Genomic DNA, 21,368 nt, shown 5'->3' with positions numbered 1-21,368 from the left:
TGGGGGTGAGGGGAAGGTTGTTTTTCTTCTAAAGAAAAAGAAAAGTTTATATGAAATATATACATCCTATATACATATACCTCTTAAATCCTAGAAGAAACTTTTTTCCCTTGGACAACTTAATGCACATAATGCTATTCAGTTGTCTTCAAAAGTTGACAGCAAGCCTGAGCTGTTTTTACAAGCTTTCCCTGTATAAAGCAAAGACACTATTATTCATCAAGCTGTTGTGCTAGACTTTGAAGAGTGCTTATCTCCTTGGGTGGTCATGTTAATTCCATAGCCAAAATCAGTTCTTTGTATTTTTGAGAAGATCCAGTGATGGATTTAATTTCAAAGGGAAAATTCATTTTTTGATGGGGTGGACAGGACAGTCTTCCAGCTTAGACCACAAGAAACCTCAAAGTGAATACACTGACTTTGTGATTTTGATGAATTTTAGATCTGTATTACTCAATATAAAAAGTGTACTCGTATTTTCCTTGATTGGACCTGCTGTGTTTCAGCTCCCAGTGTATTTCAGCAGCAAAACAGGCTGTGTGCACTGAACCTCTCTCACTCCCCACATCTCTTTGTTTTCTTACAGCCTGTGACCTGATGAACCAAGGCATCCTGGCCCTTGTCAGCTCCATTGGGTGCACGTCAGCAGGATCCCTGCAGTCTCTGGCCGATGCCATGCACATCCCTCACCTCTTCATCCAGCGCGCCCCGGCAGGAACGCCGAGGAGCGGCTGCGGGCTCACCAGGAGCAACCGCAACGATGACTACACGCTCTCCGTGCGGCCCCCTGTCTACCTAAATGATGTCATCCTCAGAGTGGTCACAGAATATGCCTGGCAGAAATTCATTATTTTTTACGATAATGACTATGGTAAGTATTTATTTATTAGGGTGGTTTTTGTCAAATCTGTAATCCTGTTGAAAATTGTCACGTTACGGCTTATAAGTCTTCCAATAGATTATCTTTTGCTTGTGAATATTTATGGTTCTGGCACTATTTTACAGCACCTCAGAGAAATCTATTTCTAAAATCCATCAACATTTACAGGTTTATTTGATAATGTCTTTGTTAGAGTTAGCTGATAAATTAGGAACTTATGATTTTTCCATTCTACCCGTGTTTATGAAGCATAAAACTTTTTAGCCAGCTCTCTTGGGATTTTTTGGGCAGTAGAAACATAAAATGACAATTGAAGATGCAACGTGTAAGCTTTGCATTCTGTAGATTATTTTATTGTGTGATGAATCTCTTCTGTTTGTTGGCATATACTTTCTGGCCATAACACGAAGCGATGGTGAATGTAGGTCAGAGGTTTGGCAAGAACAAGGTGCTAGTCATAAATATAAAACATGCAGAAAGAAGTTCTCAAGAGTGAAGAAGTTGAGGAGGAGGAGGGCTTGGACAAGACAGCATTCCCTCTGTTTAGAGTTCATTCAATGTTCCTGAAAGGTGCTGAATTGGTGGTTTTTGTGTGATAGAGTAAGTGTGACACAGATGGCAGTGTCACAAGACTGCACCATCCAGCTCAGTGAATCAGCCAATTTTGGCCCAAATATTTTTTACAGCTGACAGGAGAACTGGAAAATTTCTCCGGTAGGCTGCATTATCTAACAAATTTAACAATCTTTATTTCTGTGAAAAATTGCTTTGCAACCAGTCCTGTTTTCTTCAGATGCATCCAATATTCATAAGTAATCATGACTGCCTTGGATGAGCATTTTAAAACTTATGTTCAAAGTTTAATCTTTAAGTTATAGAAAAATGCTCACTTCAGCGATTTACTGTGCATAATATCTGGTTCATTCGGGTCAGGTGTTATTGATTTTTGTTCCCTGCCTACATAATAAATTCTTAAATTAGAAGACTAGAAAGTGATGAATAGGAGAATTCTTCTCTATAACAGAGCAGCACCTAAAAGCACCAGCCATGGCATAAGGAACCCACACACAAAAACCCCTAAAAATAAAACCTAAAAATCTCACAGCAGAGTATTTTTGCTCAGAAATTATGAGTTTGTGTATTTAAATGCCAGGTACATGTGAAGACAGTTACAAACTTTTAATTTAAGGGGTATCTTTTTTGCATGTATTTTTGAGTTCAAAAGCGTCGAGCAAATTTTATAATTAATATCTTTGAATAATTATATTTGAAAATACTGGGTTTAAATTATTCAAGTTTCATTATTTAATTTAAAAATACAGTTCGGACACCATGCTATTTTGTCCTTGCTATCTGGGTAAGAACAACATAATGGTGTGACTTATGTAACACAGATGCCAGCCTGCCTGCAAGGAATTAGTTTCCGAGCAATAGCTCATTCAGTGACACAACATCCTCAGATGTGACCTGTGGCAAATATTTAGACTCTGTACCAGCCTCTCTGGCATTCAGAACTCAGTAGTCAACAAGTAATGCCTTACTAACCAAGAAAGGCTGGTAATCTGACTCTGATTAGTGATCACCATCCCAGACATCAGGACAAGGTGCAAAAAAACCCCAACATTCTGCATTTATTATATTCTGAGCAGTCTGTTCCCTTTCTAACTATTTGTGTGGCTTGGGCATTTTTGGGGGCGGGGTGGGGGGGGGGGGGAAGCGGGTAGGTTTTTTTTGGGTGAGGGGTGTGTGTACATAGTTTGGAATTAATATCATGGATAAAATGATTTTAAATGTAAACTGATCTTTAAATAAACCTGTGACTCAGAGTAGAGCTATTAGCTGTGCAATGGTATGTTTCTTTAGACTGCATCAAGCTAAATCCTTGATTTTGACAGCCATCCTAGGGCAGCAAGCCATTTCTGTATTCTTTTGCTTCTTAATGTTTCTTTATAAAATTTTATAAAGATTTTATAAAGGTGCTGATTTCATTGATGGTTTCCCTCACCATTTTTAATAGTAAACAGAGCAGGACTTTGAGATCACCATCTCTAACCTGAAGCCTCTCATTCTTTCTTTTGATCACTGGCTTTCCATTTCTTTTTCTTGCTCATACTGGAATGCCCCTCTAATCCTCTGCTGCTCTGTTTCAGGTGAAACCATTAGGTTTCACCATTAGGTTTCAAAACCACTGTGTTTTGCCTGTTCACAATCCTTTTACCCAGTTTTTGATCTATGACAGCAGTTTTTCAAAGACACATGATGAATTTTTTGATTAGTAGTCCCTAGAGAGTAATCTTGCCACATTGTTATAAATATTAACAAATTATATCACTTTCTCTCCTTTTCCTGCTATTTTATTGATAAACTGAAAAAATTTATCATATGTTAGCAGTTTGCATTTTCTCTTCCTGGATTCTCTATTGATGGAAGAAGAACTAGCACAGAGAGAGGGATGAACAAATTAATGGCATGAAAAGAGGAACTAGAATCACTTTTTAGTGGATTACAGAGTGAATAAGTCTGAATTCAGTATTTAGCATACTTAGAGCAGCAGATTGGACAGTATCATGTCCTGAAATTTCATCCAACTCTAATAATTCTGTAATGTGTGAGAAAGCCACTATTTAGATCGGTCTCTAGGCATGAAATATTTTTACAAAAGAGAACTGTTCAAGCGTCAGTTGGAATTTTTAAAAAGAGAGTTGGCCCAAGAACTCCAGAAGACCCTGAGGAAGGGAACATGGCCGTTAGCTTCTGTGCCTAGTTTAGGAAGAAGTCAAGATTGGTCATGCAGATATGGGGTGGAGGTCCAGGAATAATCCATCCCTTTGGTCAGCATCAGTGCAGCTTAGGGTGGTTGCAGTTTCCTCTGGGAGATCTCAGTCTTGTACCTCAGCTTCCCTGAGAGGTTCTGCTGCAGTGATTTATTTTCTGCTGCATTATTTATTTTCTCAGACCTAAAATAAAATTCTTGCTAAAAGAAAGACCTAAAATAAAATTCTTGCTGAAAGCTTTGCTCGGTGAAACTGCTTGCAGCAGTTAGTATTAGATATTTTAATAGAACATTTAGTATTAAACATTAAAGTAGGTGGGAGTTTGATACCTGCATTAGAATTTGTTTTGTATTAGGAGCAGATTATTGATATGCTGTGCATAGCTGTCTGCAAAACTGACACCTGTGCAAGCAGCAATTTCTTGCCCTGGTGATGTTTTTCATGTGCAGCAATCATTCCTTCTCAAGGTGTGTATCATAACATGAAGTGGTGTCTCCATAGCAGTAAATGACACTTGACAAATAATGGGGATATAGATTCTGGTTCATGTTGATACTTTTTTTTGTCTCATTCTTGCCATCTTTTTCTATGTTAGAAAATGTCAAAGCACTAATAGACAGATTCCAGCAACTATCAGAATTTCACTACTTTGCTTTCCAATAAATTATTTTGTGTAGTCATTTAATTTAATTATTTAAAACAAAATACTTTAGTTGTATTACTCAAATTATTTCCAACAATAATTTTGCTCTGTGGAAGAAAATGGGCCTTTCATATTTGAAACAAACTTTCCTACAGTAAAATTAGGATCTTATCCAAAGTACATACTGCACTAAACCAGTTGCCTTGCACATTTCATAAAGGCTGCAAACCTTTATGTGTCAATTTATCAAAATCAAAGGTTTTAAATCCTATCAATACAACTGATTTTGAATTTTATCTTGCAGTCTATCATCGATTGCTTTTCATTATCAGAGAATTTTTTGTAATGGAAACGTTTTCTGCAGATTTGAGAATAATTTCCCCTATGTTAATCCTACTTAAAAATCTCAAATTTTATTTTGAATCTAAGTAGATGAGTATATTCAGTTTTACTGTTTTAACACTACTGTACTAACATCTAAATCTTAGAAACTTCAAGTCTACTTAAAGGTTCTTTACTGATAAGGAAAGTTAAGTCTTCGAAAGAAGCGGTTCTATCATTAATACATAACTAACTGGATGTTGTAAAAGAGAGGTGGAAATGCATTTCTGAAATAATTGACATCTAAGTTTTCAAGTTATGTTTCTTTTCTAAGAAATTTGAAGATAGGCTGACTATTTTAAGACAAAACAAATGACGCCTTGATAATTGTAAAAAATCTTATTTTTCTACTGTTGACTTTGTTATGCTAAGTAAAGACTCCAGAAAAGACATAGTCTTTTCTAAGTGGTAGAGCCTCCCTAGTAACAAATGTGAAGCCAGCATACAGTCGGAATTTAATTAATAAGTGGGGATGTGAGAAAAAGGAACATCTTAAAGTGAGCAGGCTTAGGTGATATTTGCTGTATTTCATTTGCTGTAATTGTATTTTTAGTGTATAAATTCAGATGAACTCTTGAAAATCAGAAGAAGTTGTCTTTTCCCTAATCCTTGCATTCTGCAAGCATGATCTAGAGCAAATGCCAGTGCTATCAGTCCCCCTGTATTCAGTGTGTTTTGTTCCTTCTGGTAGGACAAGTTAGGGCCTGTCCAGGACATGAAATCTCATTTTGTTTAGGAAAATTTAATACATGGATATTAAAAGCATTCAAGAACAATTCTGCACTTCTTCAAAGGCCGTTAAACAGAGTCTTCTTGCAGAGATAAAGAGTAGGCGGCATGAAATGCAGCAGAATTATGCAGCAGACTGATGCCTTTCTCAGACTGCTATTAAAATTACTATCCACACAGCATGTAGAAGCCAAACCATTTAAGCAGCCAAATCAGCTCCTGCTCGCTTCATTCTTGACTGCTCAGCTCAACGTGTAGGATCGTTGTGCAGAGGGGGTTTGTGCATCTCCTCCTCACAAGCAGATGTAGAGACTGGGAGGCTCCTCCTCTTGTCTGAATTCCTCCTTAGGAGCATCAGCACCCTTTCAGTGAAGGCATTTTGAGATTGGACACTGTAAATGTTTAACTTATCCCTTTGGAAATTGCCAAGTTTGGATTTATAAAAAGAATCACTGCCATCTGTAAACACTTTGAGCAAGTTTGCCAAGTTATTAATATTTATGGTTTCAAGTTCAAAGCAAGCAAAGCGCAGTTTGAAACAGCAAATCCTACCTGATTCACAGACTGGCCCATGACAGTGGCCAGTCACAACATGAACAAGACGTATTTCAGGGAATGAAATAGTCATTTGAGACCAGAATGTGTGAGCCCAGGCCATATGGGCAGAGTGATTGAGCTGCAGTCCCCACACACTGTTGGGTTTTATCTCTGTGGTGTATCAACAAGGGAGAAGCTTTTGCAATTTGTGTTTTACTCCTGGGCAGTTTACAGCTCACTGTATTTTTCAGGAAAACAATGTAGATACTTTTCTGTAGCAGTGAATTCTTTATGAAGGAATCAGTCAATCGCTGCAAGAACATAGTTGTGAATCTCGTGCAATTTACAGTGTAGGTATCTCTGCATTTCTAAGATGAAAGACAGAAAGTCGAGCTGTTTGGAAACATTAAAAATAAATGTTTTGTTGCTGCTAAAGTGGCTAGATAGATTCTGCTATCTTCCCATTGAAAGGCTGAGGGAATAAAACTTTTTCTGGAGAATTAATTTTATCTTCATCCCAATTCTTTTATTGTGGTGATATTAACATTTTAAAACCCTTCTGTATTTTTTATTAAAAGAAAAAAATCTTTTTTTTTTCTTTTAATATAAAATTAAAACCCCACTTCTCTTTCCTGGTTTTTGGCCTAACCTTGTGCATTTCATCCCAGCATGCTTTTGGTATGCAGCCATCACTGGAGATCTATGAAATATTTACTGATTCCAGAACTAAGATATCTTTCCTTACAGTTTTTTGACCTTCCAACTAATACTGCAAATATTTGGCAATGGATATTTGCCATTCCCTTAGGCGTTATTTTAATTTTAACTTTTGTAAAGAAGAGAGAAAAAGCAAGCTTTAAGGCTATGAAGGGGATTTGCTCTGTGAGGCTGAAGGAGGCATTCCCACAGGAAACAAGTTGTTGAAGAAGTAATTGTCAAGACTTGGCTGGAGCAGAAGGGAGGAGGTTAGCAGTAAGAAAGACTTTAGTCGGCATCTGTCTTGAAAAACTTCCTCATGGATCTCCCTTCTTGCTCCTTTATCAAATACAGGGGTTTCAGATTAGTTCCACACAAGGAAAGGATGAAGGCAGCAGTGTGAGGTACCTGGCCAGTAGAAGGTGTCTCAAGCTCAGTCTGAGAGAGGATTTTGCAGAAAGAGACAAAATAAAATAGAATCTTAAGGCGAGCGCAGTGACATTTGCATTGCGGAGAAGTTCAGTCTAAATAAACAAGTCTGTGAAACTATGAAGATAAAAGAGCATTATTCCCCTCCCTATCCCAGAAAGGCAGTGGTTTTCAAATAAGTTTGAAAATTTAGAATTGGAGTGCTGTTCTTGGAAGATCCCAGCAAAACAAGGGTTATACCTGAAATCTGACAGGCTGAGCTGCTTGCAGAAAGGCTACCCTCCTGCATTTCAAGAGGGGTGAGATTCTGAGATAATGCCCATCTCTATGTATGGGCCCCAAATTCCCAGTATTTCCTTTAAAATCAGTATAAAATAAGTGGTCCTGTGGATCTCTTTCCTGCACATATGTTTTCCAGAAATAAATATGATGACCACTGACATAGATGTGCTTGAAACCATAACATTTTCTAATTGTTTTAAGTTTTAATGCAAGTTTAATAAAGACTCATAAAAGAATCATGCTCTCTTTAATCGATTGCAAATGCTTATAATTACCCTGAGGCTGTTTTCAGCTGCTTGATGACTATAATATTCTCAAGTCTGTCTCCAGACAGTCTTAAAACTGTTTATTACTCATCTGGCTCTTTGCCAGCTTCCCGTACTCATTTGCTTCACTGTGCCTCAATAAACATGTAATTAATTCAGGCTTATTACTGAACCTTTTTACTTTCCCATTAGTATTTATTACGTCATTCAGATAAGGAAAGGAGCATTAATTTTCATCTGTGTAACTTTAGTGTGTCAGGTGAGAACTTCTGTCACAATTTGCATTTGCTGATTGACTTTACTACTGCAAATTGAGTATATCATTTGGGCGACCCTAAAATGATTCAACTTCTGAATTAGTCTATAAAGTTTCTGTAGTGGAAAAGTGGGCGTGCTTCTACTTTTCGGCCACAGAACACTTGGAGCAATGTATTGCAGGAAGTATAAGGGAATATGTATGATAAGAGAGTGTTTGTCACTCCCTCATGTTGCAGTCCCTAGGGAGGGGATGGACAGAGTGTTCAAAGGTTTTTCCTGACAGTCCCATCTTGTGTTAACAAGCTGACGCCAAAATAAAACTGTAGATGTTCTCCCAATATCTGTGCAGTGGGAAAACTCTGTAAATTAGGTGTTATTTTGAGGTTTTGCAGAGGTACAAGATTTCATTTGTAGATGCAACCTGCATCAGAAGAACGGTGATTTATTTAAAGAATAATTGAATACCTGAAGCTTGTACTGATATCTGCCACTGTTTGCTAAATATTTTTCAACTCTCAAGACGTTGCTCTGTCTTTTCAGAAGTATTAAGTTTGTCAGTTTATGATTTGGCAGCTAAATAAATGAACAGTAATCATATTAGGAAACTTTTGAGAGAAGTAATTTTTGCACATTGAATTGAAGAAATTGTATCACCATTGGGAAAAAAAAAAGCATGAATTTGGCACAATAACATCATAAATGTCAATTAATATCATAAATTGAAAAGAAAACTTGTCTGTGAGAGTTTTAACCAGTCAAGAAAAAGAGGAAGCAGAGAGACGGGAAAGAGCTAGAAAATATTTATAGCAGTATTCCTAAATCTTAGCTTATCAGCTTCACTTTTGTAGGTTCTTCACAGCACCAGTTCACTCATACAATATTCCTCTTTCTATACTGTAAGGTTTTAATCAACTGGCAATGTTCTTTGGGAAGAGACTGATGCAGAGTTGGAGAGCAGTTTGTCCTAAGAAAGTTTATAACACACATCAATCATGGAATGGTTTGGGCCGGAAGGGGCCTTAGGAACCATTCAGTTCCATGGGCAGGGACACCTCAACTAAACCAGGTTTCTCAGAGTCCCATCCAACCTGACCTTGAACACCTCCAGGGATGGGACATCCAGAGCTGTGGGCCACCTGTGGCAGGGCCTTACCACCTTCATAGTCAATAATTTCTTCCTATATCTAATCCAAATCATCCCTCTTTCCTTTTGAACTCATTAGTCCTTCTCCTATCACTATAGTTCCTGGGATGGAGTCCTTCTCTGGCCCCCCTGTAGCCCCCCCCTCAGGTACTGGAAGGTTGTTATGAGATCTTCACACAAGCTTCTCCTCTGCAGGTTGAACCCCAGATTTCTCAGCCTGTCAAATATTCACCAATTATTCACTGCAAGGACGTTCTCTTTGTTGTTCTTTACTCTGTCTCCCTGGAAGGAGATGCAGAGTTTCTCATGCTTATGAGAACCAACAGGGAGTAGCAGTGACTTATAGAGCAGAGCTGGTGAATTTTACAGACAGACTTATTAAAATATATATATATATATATATATATAGTTGCTATTTAATAAAGACTTTTATCTACACAGAAATATAAAGTTCTGTCATACAGGATTTATAATTTTTTAAGTTTGGCATGACTTGAAGGCGCTAGACAGGGAAAATTCATTTCTTTGCAAGAGGTTATTTCACTCAAAGGCAACCCATAGAAGCCTTTTGGAAATCTCAAATGCTAACTGTAGTCAAAAGGGAATTGAATGAAGAGATAGAAAGCGGGTTATACAGTCAAAAGTACATGGATAGAATATATTGCCATGTCAGCCTTCACAAGTGATCACAATCTGACTTCCTTTCTATTTTTTAAGAAGTTACAGTGACAGCAGATACTCTGAAGGATTAGTTCTAGCTTCATTCTTATTTATCTTTTTTATTCTTTGCTTTTTCCCTCTTTCTTTCCAATAAAAAAAAAAAGGAAAAAAGAAACTCAAAGGAAGCATCTTATGTCAAGCCTCAGTAAGGTTCAAAACTGAGGCATGATTTGAAACCTGCAACTGTTCATATCTTTCTCCTAATACAGATTCAGCTCCTCAAGACTATCTGTATTTGTTTTTCTTATTTAAAGGATGATTTCTAATAACTCATAATGTGACACAAAAGTAAGTAATGTAAATGACATTTGAATGAACCTTTAAAATAGGGACTATATAAACATTTCACTAGTCCTAAAATAGTTCATATCAAACAACAAAAATTGAAATCACCTGCTTATATTTTAATTTGAAATGGAAATGTCTTCAAAAAAAAAAATATATACCAGATATTTTTTCTTTTTTCTCAGTTCAGTGATACTAAAAAATTTGAGACAAATTGGTGTCTTCTTTTCTATGTGTAAAATTTCAGAAAATTGCAAATAAGGGAGGAAAAGACCCCAGTCATTTGTGCCATTTACAAATGTTCAGTTTCTCCCAAGATATCTGCCCACTTCTTAACCTGCAGAAATTCTGATAATATAAATGAGATTTTGTATGTAATTAAGAATTTGGGCTTTAATTTATTTCTCATGAGTTTGAACTACTGCTATATTCTCTGAAGTTAGATCATCCAGCTGAAATTGCTCAAGTAACTTGTCCTTCTTAGTTTCAAAATGACAATATGAAAGAGCTGGGATGATTTTTTTTATAATTAATTTTAATTCGGTGGTACAACAAATTACATATAAGGTGGTTAATGTGAAGGAATCCCACTGCTGTGAAAATAAAATGAAGGACTGTTACTCAATCATCCTGCTAAATTTTTGTCTTCCTCTGTCTGGATCTTAATCATGTTAATAGAGATCAGCGTGTGCACAGGAAAGCAAACACTTTGCACAAGTCTTTACACTGAGCATGGGCACCATCAGAGTCCAGCTGGAGCTGCACACCTCCCTAGTGTACAGTGCATTACCACAGTTAATAGTTGCTGTCATGTTAGCCAGTGTTGTGGAAGAAGGAAATCACTGTGGTAGATTGTAAAGCTGTTCTTGATAAGAATTTGAACAGTGTTATTTGTTATACAATGGCTTTTCTCATCATCTGTACAAATAAAGTGGTCTTTTGTGCAGATCAGCCAGTGAATATTTATGGCAGGCACATTCACCTTTAGCTCCACAGCTGAATCAGTTGGTATTTATCAGCCAGATACTCTGAGGAGAATGTTCTCACGTCTGAAATGCCATCAGAGGGAGGATGAGCTAATGACTGTAAGCCAGGCTTGAGATAACAGAAGTGCACAGTGAGGGCCTTGTGATTTAGGTGGAACACAATGATACAGGTGGATGGATTAATTTATTACCATTAGTGAATAGTGCCATCTTTCTCATCTCCTGATAATAGTGTGAACTGAAAAAAAAAGCAAGAGCTTTGCATCTACTTGTAGATGTTTCTTTTTTAAAAGGGTGTAAGAGGTGTTTTAGCTTATGAGTTATTTAATATATGCTGTTCATTTTATTCAAGTTGTAAAATCCTTGCTGCATATGCATCCTGGTATTCCTGTATGAGATGCCTGAAAACCAGCATATTTTGTTCTAGGATGCCCTGATCATTAGGCTTTCTCCAAAATGGATTAGGGGACTTGCTCCCTCTGTATAAAACAGAGAGGGCAAAGAAAATTATGGGGGACCAGAGAACAAAAAAGTGAGAGGAGATCTGGTCCCATGATTAAACAAAGCCATGTGCAAGAATCATAGAATGTTCTGAGTTAGAAGGGACCCACAGGCTCATTAAAATCCCACTCCTGGTCCTGCTCTGAACAGCCCCACAAGTCACACCATGTGCCTGAGCTTTTCCACTAAATGGTTCTTATGGTTTATGTTAGGTCTGAGTGCTCCTGCCAGGCTGCTCATTTAAGAAAATTTAGACCCATAGTCTGTGAAGGGCGCTTTTCCTGAGCATGCTCTGTATTTAAGATACTCACATGTTTCTTGTGCTTTCTTGAGTGTCAAAAAGATTGTTCAGTGAGAAGAAGGTGTGTGAGTTCATGCTTCATTTCCTAAATTCTTTCTTAGATGGTAGCTGATGCAATAATGGCAAGTTTGGTGAAGCTGTCACCTGAATTCAGATCTCAGCTGGAGCAGTGTTATACTGAGTACCTGCAATTGAATATATCAGCCAGGTCTGCAGAGCTTCAGAGGCTCTGGGCCTGGAGCTCTCCTCTGCAGGAGGCTCTGAGCACAGCCAGGCTGGTGTGCCCAGTGCCAGACCAGCTGTTAACCACCACTGCAGGCCAGGAGACCTCCCTGTAGACCTCTGCCTTGTGACATGGTTTTGTATGCCCAGGAAGGACATTTCCAACAGAGACCTTGATAAATTTTTCTTGCTTTGTTTATTAGTATTTCCAGGCCAACTTCACAGCCTCTTAAATTGAGAACAGTTTTGGTTATAAGGAGAATGTTTCAGAATGCTTCTTTTACATTACCAGCCGGGTTAAACCCTCTAGATGATGCTGACTACAGAAGGGTATTCTGTTCTTGTGCACACATGTGTAGACTGGAAGTTATGGCTGTTCAGTAAAAAACAGGAAATGCAATGCTAAATAATAGTGGCATTGAGCTGGGAGACGAGGTAGCAACTTTGTCTTTAGCATTGATCTGTTTCTACATGCTAACTTTGGCTTTGATCACAAAGGAGGATAATTAATAATGGTGATAATGGGGAAACTCTTCTGAATTTCTGGCAATGACTGTGACTCATCTGATTTAAATAGAAAGTAGGAATGTGACTTCTGGCTGGGCAACAGGTTGGTTGGCTAGCAAATTCAGGGCAAGAAACACCTGTGTTCCAGATATGAACAGTCTTGTGTCTCCTCAGTAAAGCCATCTGTGCCACAGGTTGTTTGCCAGATTTTTCTGCAGAAGGAGTTGATCTATTAGAAAGATGATTCCACAGTTCGGCGTGGATATGTGCCACTTGCAGACAATCCACGCAGGAAAGATAATGCTGCCCATTCAGTGGCAGCATCTGTTCTTTGGCACACACTTTGAATATGATCACTGCTAGTGACTCACTGCTGAAATATTGGAAGCACCATCATGATTTAAATAGCATTTAAACTGCAGGGTGTATTGGTGTGCTTTCTGCTGTTTCACAGCAGCAGGTGAACGCCACCAATACCTCCGTTCTGATAAGGGTAAGCTGAGGTATAACCACAGTCTGTGTTTATTTTCTGCCTGTCTCTGTGTCGTACCCATGCCAAAGACACAAGTAATAAAGAAGTAGTAGGAATCCTGGTTTGGTACATTTTCCATTAGAATGGTGGTGTTTTCCTAATGATGCAATATAGATGGCACAGTTACCTAATAAATGTAGAGAATTTTGGTGTTGTGAGGTCCCCAGGATGAGGTGAGAGATGAGAATTTGACTCCATGTTCTCAGAAGGCTGATTGATTATTTTATGAAATTTTATTATATTAAAAGAAATTATATACTAAATCTATGCTAAAGAAAGAGAGAGGGTACATCAGAAGGCTAAATAAGAATGATAATGAAAGCTTGTGGCTGACTCCTCAGAGTCCAACACAGCTGATGGTGATTGGTCATTAATTAAAAACAACTCACATGAAACCAATCAAAGACGCACCTGTTGGTAAACAATCTCCAGACCACATTCCCAAGTAATCAGATAATTATTGTTTTCATTCTTTTTTGAGGCCTCTCAGCTTCCCAGGAGAAAATCCTGGGCAAAGAGGCTTTTTCAGAAAATATCATGGTGACAGAGAATAATACTGAATCTCTTTTGTCCCATCATTTAGTGAAGAATCAATATAATGGTTTCATTGTTTATATGCAGATCTTCATGGCAAAGAAAACCATTTGCTCCTATAATCTGACTTCTGGGTCAATGCAGAATATCAGTCAATAACTCCAGTGTGTTTATAACCTCAGATCAAATGACATTATGTCCTTGTTTTGAAAAAGGGCCAATGAAACTTTGTTTGGAAGTTCCTGCTCACCTGTTCTGGTGCCAGAAATATGTGGATTTATGGGACAGATTTTAAGTCTTTACAAAGGCATTCATAGGCCAAGTAAATTTTCTTCCTGGTCTTTTGACAGCATATTTAGATCCCATCTACATATATATGCTCCTTGTGATTTTGACTCATACTGACTTAGGATTTTAACTTCAACTGGTCAGTTTTACCCATCATATGATTTAATTAGTCTGGATCCTCAGTAATCCTCAGAGTGTGTGAGCCTCAGGAAGTTTAGAATGAAGGGGTTAAAGTAGAAAGAATTTCTTTTATCATTTGCATAAAACTAGACATATTTGTAGCACTTCAAATATCTTGTTGGTATTTAAAGTGCCAAAAATTTCTAACAACTCTGATTAGATTGAATCTAATTTTCCTGATTTAGATATTAAATAGAAGCTGTAATTAGTATCTGCTTCTCTTATGGAACTTTATTTTTAGGGCATGCATGTATTTTATTCACAGTTAAACTATCGTACAAGTGTTTAGTAATACTGATATTTCGGCAGTGTCTAGAGAGTGAAGTTTTGGTGATGAATGTCTGACATAATAGCTTAAATGCCTAAAATACCATTTCTTTCCAGTTCATGGTATTTTGGAGCTCTAGACAGGAGACCCAGCTTGGTGATTGTGATGGACTTCCAGGGCTAACCCTGTTGAGTTACTCTTGTGTACTGTTTGATTACAAGCTGCTGTATGGCTATTTCTTCATAATTTGAAGCATCTCAGTAAACTGGGGCTGGAGGAGAATATTAGCATATTCTGTAATATTCTCTAGTTAGTTGATGCCTGCTGGATGTAGGCCGGGCATTTTTTCTCCTGTGCAGACTGAACTTTGTTTTCCTAATATTACTGTTTGTGGCACCCCCCAAGAGCAGAGGGCAGGGGAAGTTGGTAGGTCAGGACAAAAGTCTGAGTAGCCAAGCTGTTGTGAAAGTCTAATTGGAAGCTTTCTCAATTATAAGATGTCTCCTACAGACACATAAGAAGCCTGTAACTTCAGGTCTGACCATTCCCCTGGAAAATGAGGAATTGACACAAGAAAATTCTGAGCAATTCCCTCAGAGGCTGGATCTAGAACTATGCATCAAAGGGAGACCAGATTGAGTATTCTAATGGGAGAAATATTTTCTGGTGGATTTTAACCACAAATGCCCTCCTAAACCTGAGGAACCTTTATTTTTTTTTTTTGAAGAAATGTTTGAAGAAAGAAATTTCTACAGAAATTTCTGTTTATGTGGCAATGCTGATTTCCTTTCTTTTTCTCTTTTCCCTTTCCCACAGTGTGTGTTTCAGCTAGTGTATGTGTGTTGACTCTAGGGCAATTTCTTTGTCCCTAACTGAGAGCAGTTGGGTGTGTGGGAGGCTTGCATGCCAGGAGGGAAGGAGGGATGTCCTGCTGAGTGTCCTCTGGGACAGCAGGTCAGAGTGACTGCTGGAGGGGACAGTCACCTTGGGCAGCTGCTGGCTTAGCTCCTGAAAACAGCCTGAGCATCTGCAATGGTGACTAGGGGTCAAATAGTGAGGGCTCAGTGAGGCTGAAGGGATTTTCCTGAGGTCCAGGAGGCCCTGATCTGACTTGTGAAGTCATTGAATGGTTTTAATTTTTAAACATAAACATTGGAGTTTTAGTTAAAGCCATCCAAAAGAGCAAAGGGAAAGAAAAAGTCAAGCATGCTTGTGGAACAGTGCTGGAAAAAGCCCTTCCAAAGTCTTGGGCCAGCTACAGGCAGCATAACAATGTGAAGAGTACCCAGACATTTCAGTTTGGTAGACTATAAATATGTTACAAGCCAGGTAGTAAACTCAGTCAGCATTTTGCTGATCAAGTCTTCCTTTCTAAGTCACTCTTAAAGATGGGTTTACCCAGAGTGAGCCAGAAAGTTCTACAGGAGCAGTTTGCTGGGGAAAATGTACTAAACTCAGCCAGTTTATGAGATGAGACCAGGCAGTATCATTGCAACAACTGTATATGTGGCTTTTCTTTTGTTTTTGAAGAAAATAAATAGTTGTGAAGTTAAGAACAACATTAAGAGGTTTTTATGAGTGAACTGCCCAAGCTTCACTTAGATACATCAAGCTACATAGCATGGATAACATAGTTTTGAGTTTCACATAAGAAAACAATCTCCTTCCTGCCTTTCTCATCCTCAGTTGTCCTCCAACAACCCTTGCCTGAAGGAAGAATTGTGTGATGGTCACCGTGATCTCATTGCCCTATATGGATTTTAGTGTGAAAGTCCTTTAAGAAATATTAGGAACAAGTGTGATGGTTGAATGGCCAAATTAGGAAAATTTCCGAAAGTGTTTGTAGGTTTGTTTTCTAATGGCTGTTTTGGACAGTAGCTGTTGTGTGGCCATTCTTTCTCTGTCTTAGTACTTTAAGAACTGCAATGAGCATAGCTCAGGAAGAGGTTTATTGAATGTTAACAGAAAACCTGTAGGGATCTACCTGACATAAAGTTTCTGTGAGATAAATGGAACAGTTACTTGTGTCTTTTTTTCCACTTACCAATTAACATCTTGTTTGCCTTCTGCTTTTTCTAGATATCCGTGGAATACAAGAATTTTTAGACAAAGTATCTCAACAGGGAATGGATGTAGCATTACAGAAGGTAGAAAACAACATCAATAAAATGATCACAGGGCTCTTTGCCTCTATGAGAATAGAAGAACTGAACCGCTACCGGGATACCCTGAGACGGGCCATTCTCATCATGAACCCTTCCACAGCCAAATCATTCCTGACAGAGGTATGTCTTTAAATGACAGGTTGTCTTCTTGTTTTGCTGACCAACACCACAGCAGCCTGTCAAAAAGTATGGTTTATTTGACTTCATAATGGCAATAAAAATAAACTCAGGTAAGCCCCCCCAAGTAAAAGTTTAAATGTTCTCTATTCAAAGATCAGCATGCAAGGGTGTTTACTCATGCTCCTAAATGTGCATGTACATTTAAAGAGAGAACAAAAAAAACCTCATCTCGCGTGAGAAAAAGCATTTAGGAACTATACAGAAGAATTACCCCTCAGACTTCTGTTTGAAGCTCAAAGGTATTGTATTGCCATTGTGACCCACACTACTGAAATATTTACAATTGAAAATTTTCGTATTTAGAGAAATATAGATATTATATATGTATTTGTGGATAAAATGTATTTATCTAATAGAAATTCTGTTCTTTTACATAAAATGATGTCGATATTGTTGTCTTTTGTGACACTGAATAGTAATGAGAAGTAGTGGAATATATGGAAAATTTGAATTGCATGAAGAATTTGAGGTGATAGTCTAAAGTCATGGTTTCAAGCAATATGGACCAGATTTTCAAAAGGCTCTTAGGGATTTAGGGACAAAAGACCTGCACATTGCATTTGAGCATAAGTTGTGCAATCTTTTTAAATGAGTGGCATGTTTTTTTTTACATGGCACTGTGCTGTGTTTCAAATGTGGTTTTGCATGCGTGTATATTCTTCATTATCAACCACTGCTTAAAAATCTCTGTTTTGTTCCGTAGAAATACACTTTCTCTCTTCAATAATTTATCTTTGGATCTGTTTCTAACTTGCATTACTTTTCATTTGTACTTAGCTATTACCTTGGTCTTGAAAAATTCAAGCTTAAAACCTACTTCTGCGTAAAAAGTACTGTGTATCCAGTCTCAAGTGAATGCCTTTTAGAAACATTAGCTAGAAGTTGGCTTTCTTGGTTTTTTCAAAGTTTTGTTTGCCCTTCGTTTGTTTTGGCTGGGTGTTTCACTGTCCTCATTACACACTTGAAGCTTGCTAATTCTGTGTAATGCGGGTCTGCTATTCTAAGTGTGTGTAGTGTTTCATAAGGTTTAAACAATTTGTAGGCATATTTAGATTGTTCTGCAGTGTTTTCATCACCCATTTCACAAGTGTTTTGTTTTTTGGTAAGATGCAGTATCAGATATTTAACATTGCAACTTGAAAGAAGAATGGTTGGGAGCTCAAACTACTATAACTCAGCAAAACAAAACTCCTGCTTTGTTCTTACAGAGAAACACTCTTTTAAAAAAAAAAGATACATTTTATCTATTGTTTTACCTACTTGGGCATAGTAACAAAGTCATTGTCATCTTTTGAAGGTGTTGCCAAGAAAGTAAAAAATTTACTTTAGAGTTCTTACTTTGGCATTGGCCACTCAAGACTTCAAAAACCAAAAGACCAGTAAAAAAAACAACAAAACCAAATCCTTAATCTGCCTCCCACCAAAACAATTCCTGTATTAAACACCACAAAAATCCTAAAAAACAAGAGACTCATAATGTTTCTCCTTTTGTGGTGTCTATAAGTCTACCAGGGAAGATAATTTTCTTCTTCTGCAACTGTGGTTCAAAGACTGTCACATCAGCTCTATATTGCAGGTTTTTTCCAGGATAGCAGCATTTATTTGGAGTATAATATGTGACTGGTAAATTTACAGGAGCGTCTTAATAAGAAGGGTTACTCAAATAGAAATGTGATTGTTGCCATAGCTTATTTATGTTAGTGAGGGGAAATGAACTAAAGAAGTGAGCTCCAACACAAAGTCTTTGCAAAAGAAGTTCGCAGGGGCTGCTTTTCAAATGGATATTAAAAACTGTTATTTTGAGTCAAAGCAGCAGCTGTTCTATAGGGGCAAAGAAATTATAAAGCTCTATGGACTGCCTGTGGGCAAAGATATTCCTGAACAATTTAATGATCTTGCTGTTTCCAAAACCTGTGCCTTGTGCATTGTTAGTTTAGGTGAGAAATACAGCATAACCTAGTGGATTTAGCTTGTAAACCTTGTGATTATAGTAAGAAAAAACTGCGTATGCAGAAAAGCTCTTTGGGCTTTTTCTGCCCAGTAGAAGTTTTTGGCTGCCTCACTGGATTCAGCTGTCTGCTTCTCTCCCCAGACCTCACATAATCTCTGCTGCTTGGTCCCTTCTTAGATGACTGCTCTGGCTGAACCCTGTCATTGTTTAGCTGAGAAGAGGGTTCATTCACTCTGCAACAGCTGTAGTAAGCGTGGTCTTGATTACTATGCAAGTAACAACTATTGCAGAGTAAATAGTCAGACACTGGCCTGTGTAAATAAGCAGTCTGTAAACTGGAGTTTGCTTGTGTAGAATTTATCTTTGTTCAGACTCTTTGAAATTCTGTGTTTGAAATATTTTTCTTCTTTCTTTTTTTTTTTTTTAAAGCAGTATTGCTTTTTATGCTAGGCACTTCTTTCTCTCCACCTCTTCCATCTCTAGAGCTTGCAGAGAAGAGATCTGTACTTATACTCTTAATAAAATAGAGATTAAGAAGTAAGTACACTTCTCTGGCTGTGGAAATAAAAGCCTATCTTCTCTTTAAACACTGTGTATTAATTTGCCCTCCATACAGCATGGAAAGACAGGAAATTCTGGGAGCAAGTATCACAGTATTCCTCCTTTCTGGCTAAAGAATTAATGTGAAGTGAGAGGGAGGGGCCAGCTGAATTCCCAAATATCCTTTGTTGCTTTGAGCTGGAGATGGAGGAGCAGAGGGACAAAAAAATCTTCTGGAAGAGTGAAATTCACTGGGGCTAAGGAGTGCAGAGGTTTGGAGCTAGCAGACACTGACACCTCTCCACAGATGAGTTTGTGGCAGCAGGAAAATACTTTGCCAGGGGTATACTGGTGACTTGTTCAGGTTTGTTTTTTTTCTGGTGCAGTTCTTCTCTACTCTCAAATAGCTGCCCAGGTCCCACAGGTGAAGCAAACTTTTCCCACTGAAACTTTTGTGATTACTAAATATCCCACTGTCTTGCACAAGATTTTCTATGCTATCTGATAGCACTGGTGATGGATGTGAACTGTGTGTCAGTTTTTTGCTTTACATTTTGGGGTGGGGTTTTTTTTCTCACGTTCTTCTGATTTGCAATGAATATGATGGATAGGAAAAGCCATTTAAGGGAAAAATAAGATGTCCTTAGATTAGATGTCTTTGCCAGCTCATCATGACAACAAAAATTAAGGGGTTCAAAAGCCAAGTGTGAGGAGTCCGGGTAGGAGCAGGGTCAGGCCAGTAAAGTCAGGTGGCAACAGAGCTTCTGGGGATAATGAAGCAAGTTTGAGAAACAAGACTTTGGGAAGCCATTCTTTAGGACACAAGCCAGATGTCCTCCCCTGAGCCAAAATGCTGTCAGTACATCTCTGCTTTCAGGTTTTTTTCTGTTTAGCTAAGGAAGCTACCTTATCACTTTAGTGCAGAAATTGAATGTGTTCTTCTCTGTCGGACTCCAGGAGCTAATAATGGGACTACAAAAGAGGGACAATGCAGCTAATTCATTCATTTATTTATAGAGAAAAACTTCACACCTTGAAAATCCAGTAAGCCATGTGTGAAAGAGCCCTAGCATCAGCCAGGGATTTTGATGGAGTTTTGACAGGCAGGTTCTGGAAGGCCTGGGTGTAAGTGCTGAAGGAACTGCTGCCTCCAGCCTCTCCTCAAAGGAGGGATTGCCAGCCAAGAAACCTCAGCCAATGTGACTGTGCATCTTCCTGCCCCTTGCAAGGTCCCTTCTTATGCTTCTGTTGCAGGGGTTAGTGGTCTCATACAAAGAGAAGTGACAACATTTTTTGGCTGTGCAAGCAAGATTCAGCAGTTTATCTAGCAAAATTTTCAGAGTATTGGCAATGTGTATAAGCTGACAAAGCTCTTTGAGGCTTGAAAACCTCAAGCCATCAATGCAGTGAGCATTGACACTTCCCAGGTTGGAGAATACTTCTCCTCAACTCACTCTACACTGCATGGTTTATGTAAATGAAAATATTTGCTATTTCTTATTGCAGAGGTTCCACTCTGCAGCACACTTGAAGTCACTGAACCCTATCATATCCAGACTTCAAGCATGCTGGAGATATTAGAACTAAACATCTATTAAAAGTTAAACTCATCTGCGTGACAGAACTGGGTTATAATTATTGAAAAGGTGTATTCAACAAAAATAGCTGCTGCCAAATCTTTGAGTTGCAGCAAATGCGTCCTGTATGTTGGCCTGTGTGTATGTATTATGTTTATTGCACTAACTTCTATAGGTACTGTTTTATTTGTTTATATTTATTCTCAAAGAAAATTAAAATCATGTAGCTTTCGGCATTAGTATAATCTACTACTCATGATTTTGAAAATAAATTTCCTTTTTTTCTATCCGAGGCTAATGTGGGACAGTATTAAAATGAGATTACCTTGGATGAAAAGAAGCTACACTGCTACTTTCATGAATAAAAGAACTTTATAAATGAAATGGTAAAATATACATGGAAAATAGAATTAAACCTATAAATTAAGTACTGAGGAGTTCTTGCCATGTTGTGGGCAAGTGGAAAAAAAAGGAAAGAGTGTTTAAGGAGCAAATGTAATTTAAATTGCCTCATGTAATTGAACTTTAGACGTGCTTTTACTCATCGTTACTGTGAATAGAATGAGAAGTAACATTTATTCTGTGAAATGAGGTCATTCCTGATAGCAAAAG

General features: G+C 38.0%; 1 protein-coding gene across 2 annotated transcripts in view; it reads left to right on the top strand.

Moving 5' to 3' along the window:
• The window catches only part of GRID2 (glutamate ionotropic receptor delta type subunit 2), a 677,452-nt gene that overhangs the window by 395,773 nt on the left and 260,311 nt on the right, over positions 1-21,368 (top strand). The window contains exons 3-4 of one of the 2 annotated variants that reach the window (XM_058803525.1): positions 587-871; positions 16,423-16,628. In XM_058803525.1, the coding sequence (XP_058659508.1) occupies positions 587-871; positions 16,423-16,628 (491 nt within the window). The remainder of the gene's footprint in view (positions 1-586; positions 872-16,422; positions 16,629-21,368) is intronic. The other variant, XM_058803526.1, reaches the window with a different exon arrangement.

The sequence above is a fragment of the Ammospiza caudacuta genome, chromosome 4, assembly GCF_027887145.1.
Source record: "Ammospiza caudacuta isolate bAmmCau1 chromosome 4, bAmmCau1.pri, whole genome shotgun sequence".
Lineage (NCBI taxonomy): Eukaryota > Metazoa > Chordata > Aves > Passeriformes > Passerellidae > Ammospiza > Ammospiza caudacuta.
The sequence above is the reverse complement of the archived record's forward strand: the minus strand, read 5'-3'. Positions and strand labels throughout refer to the sequence as shown.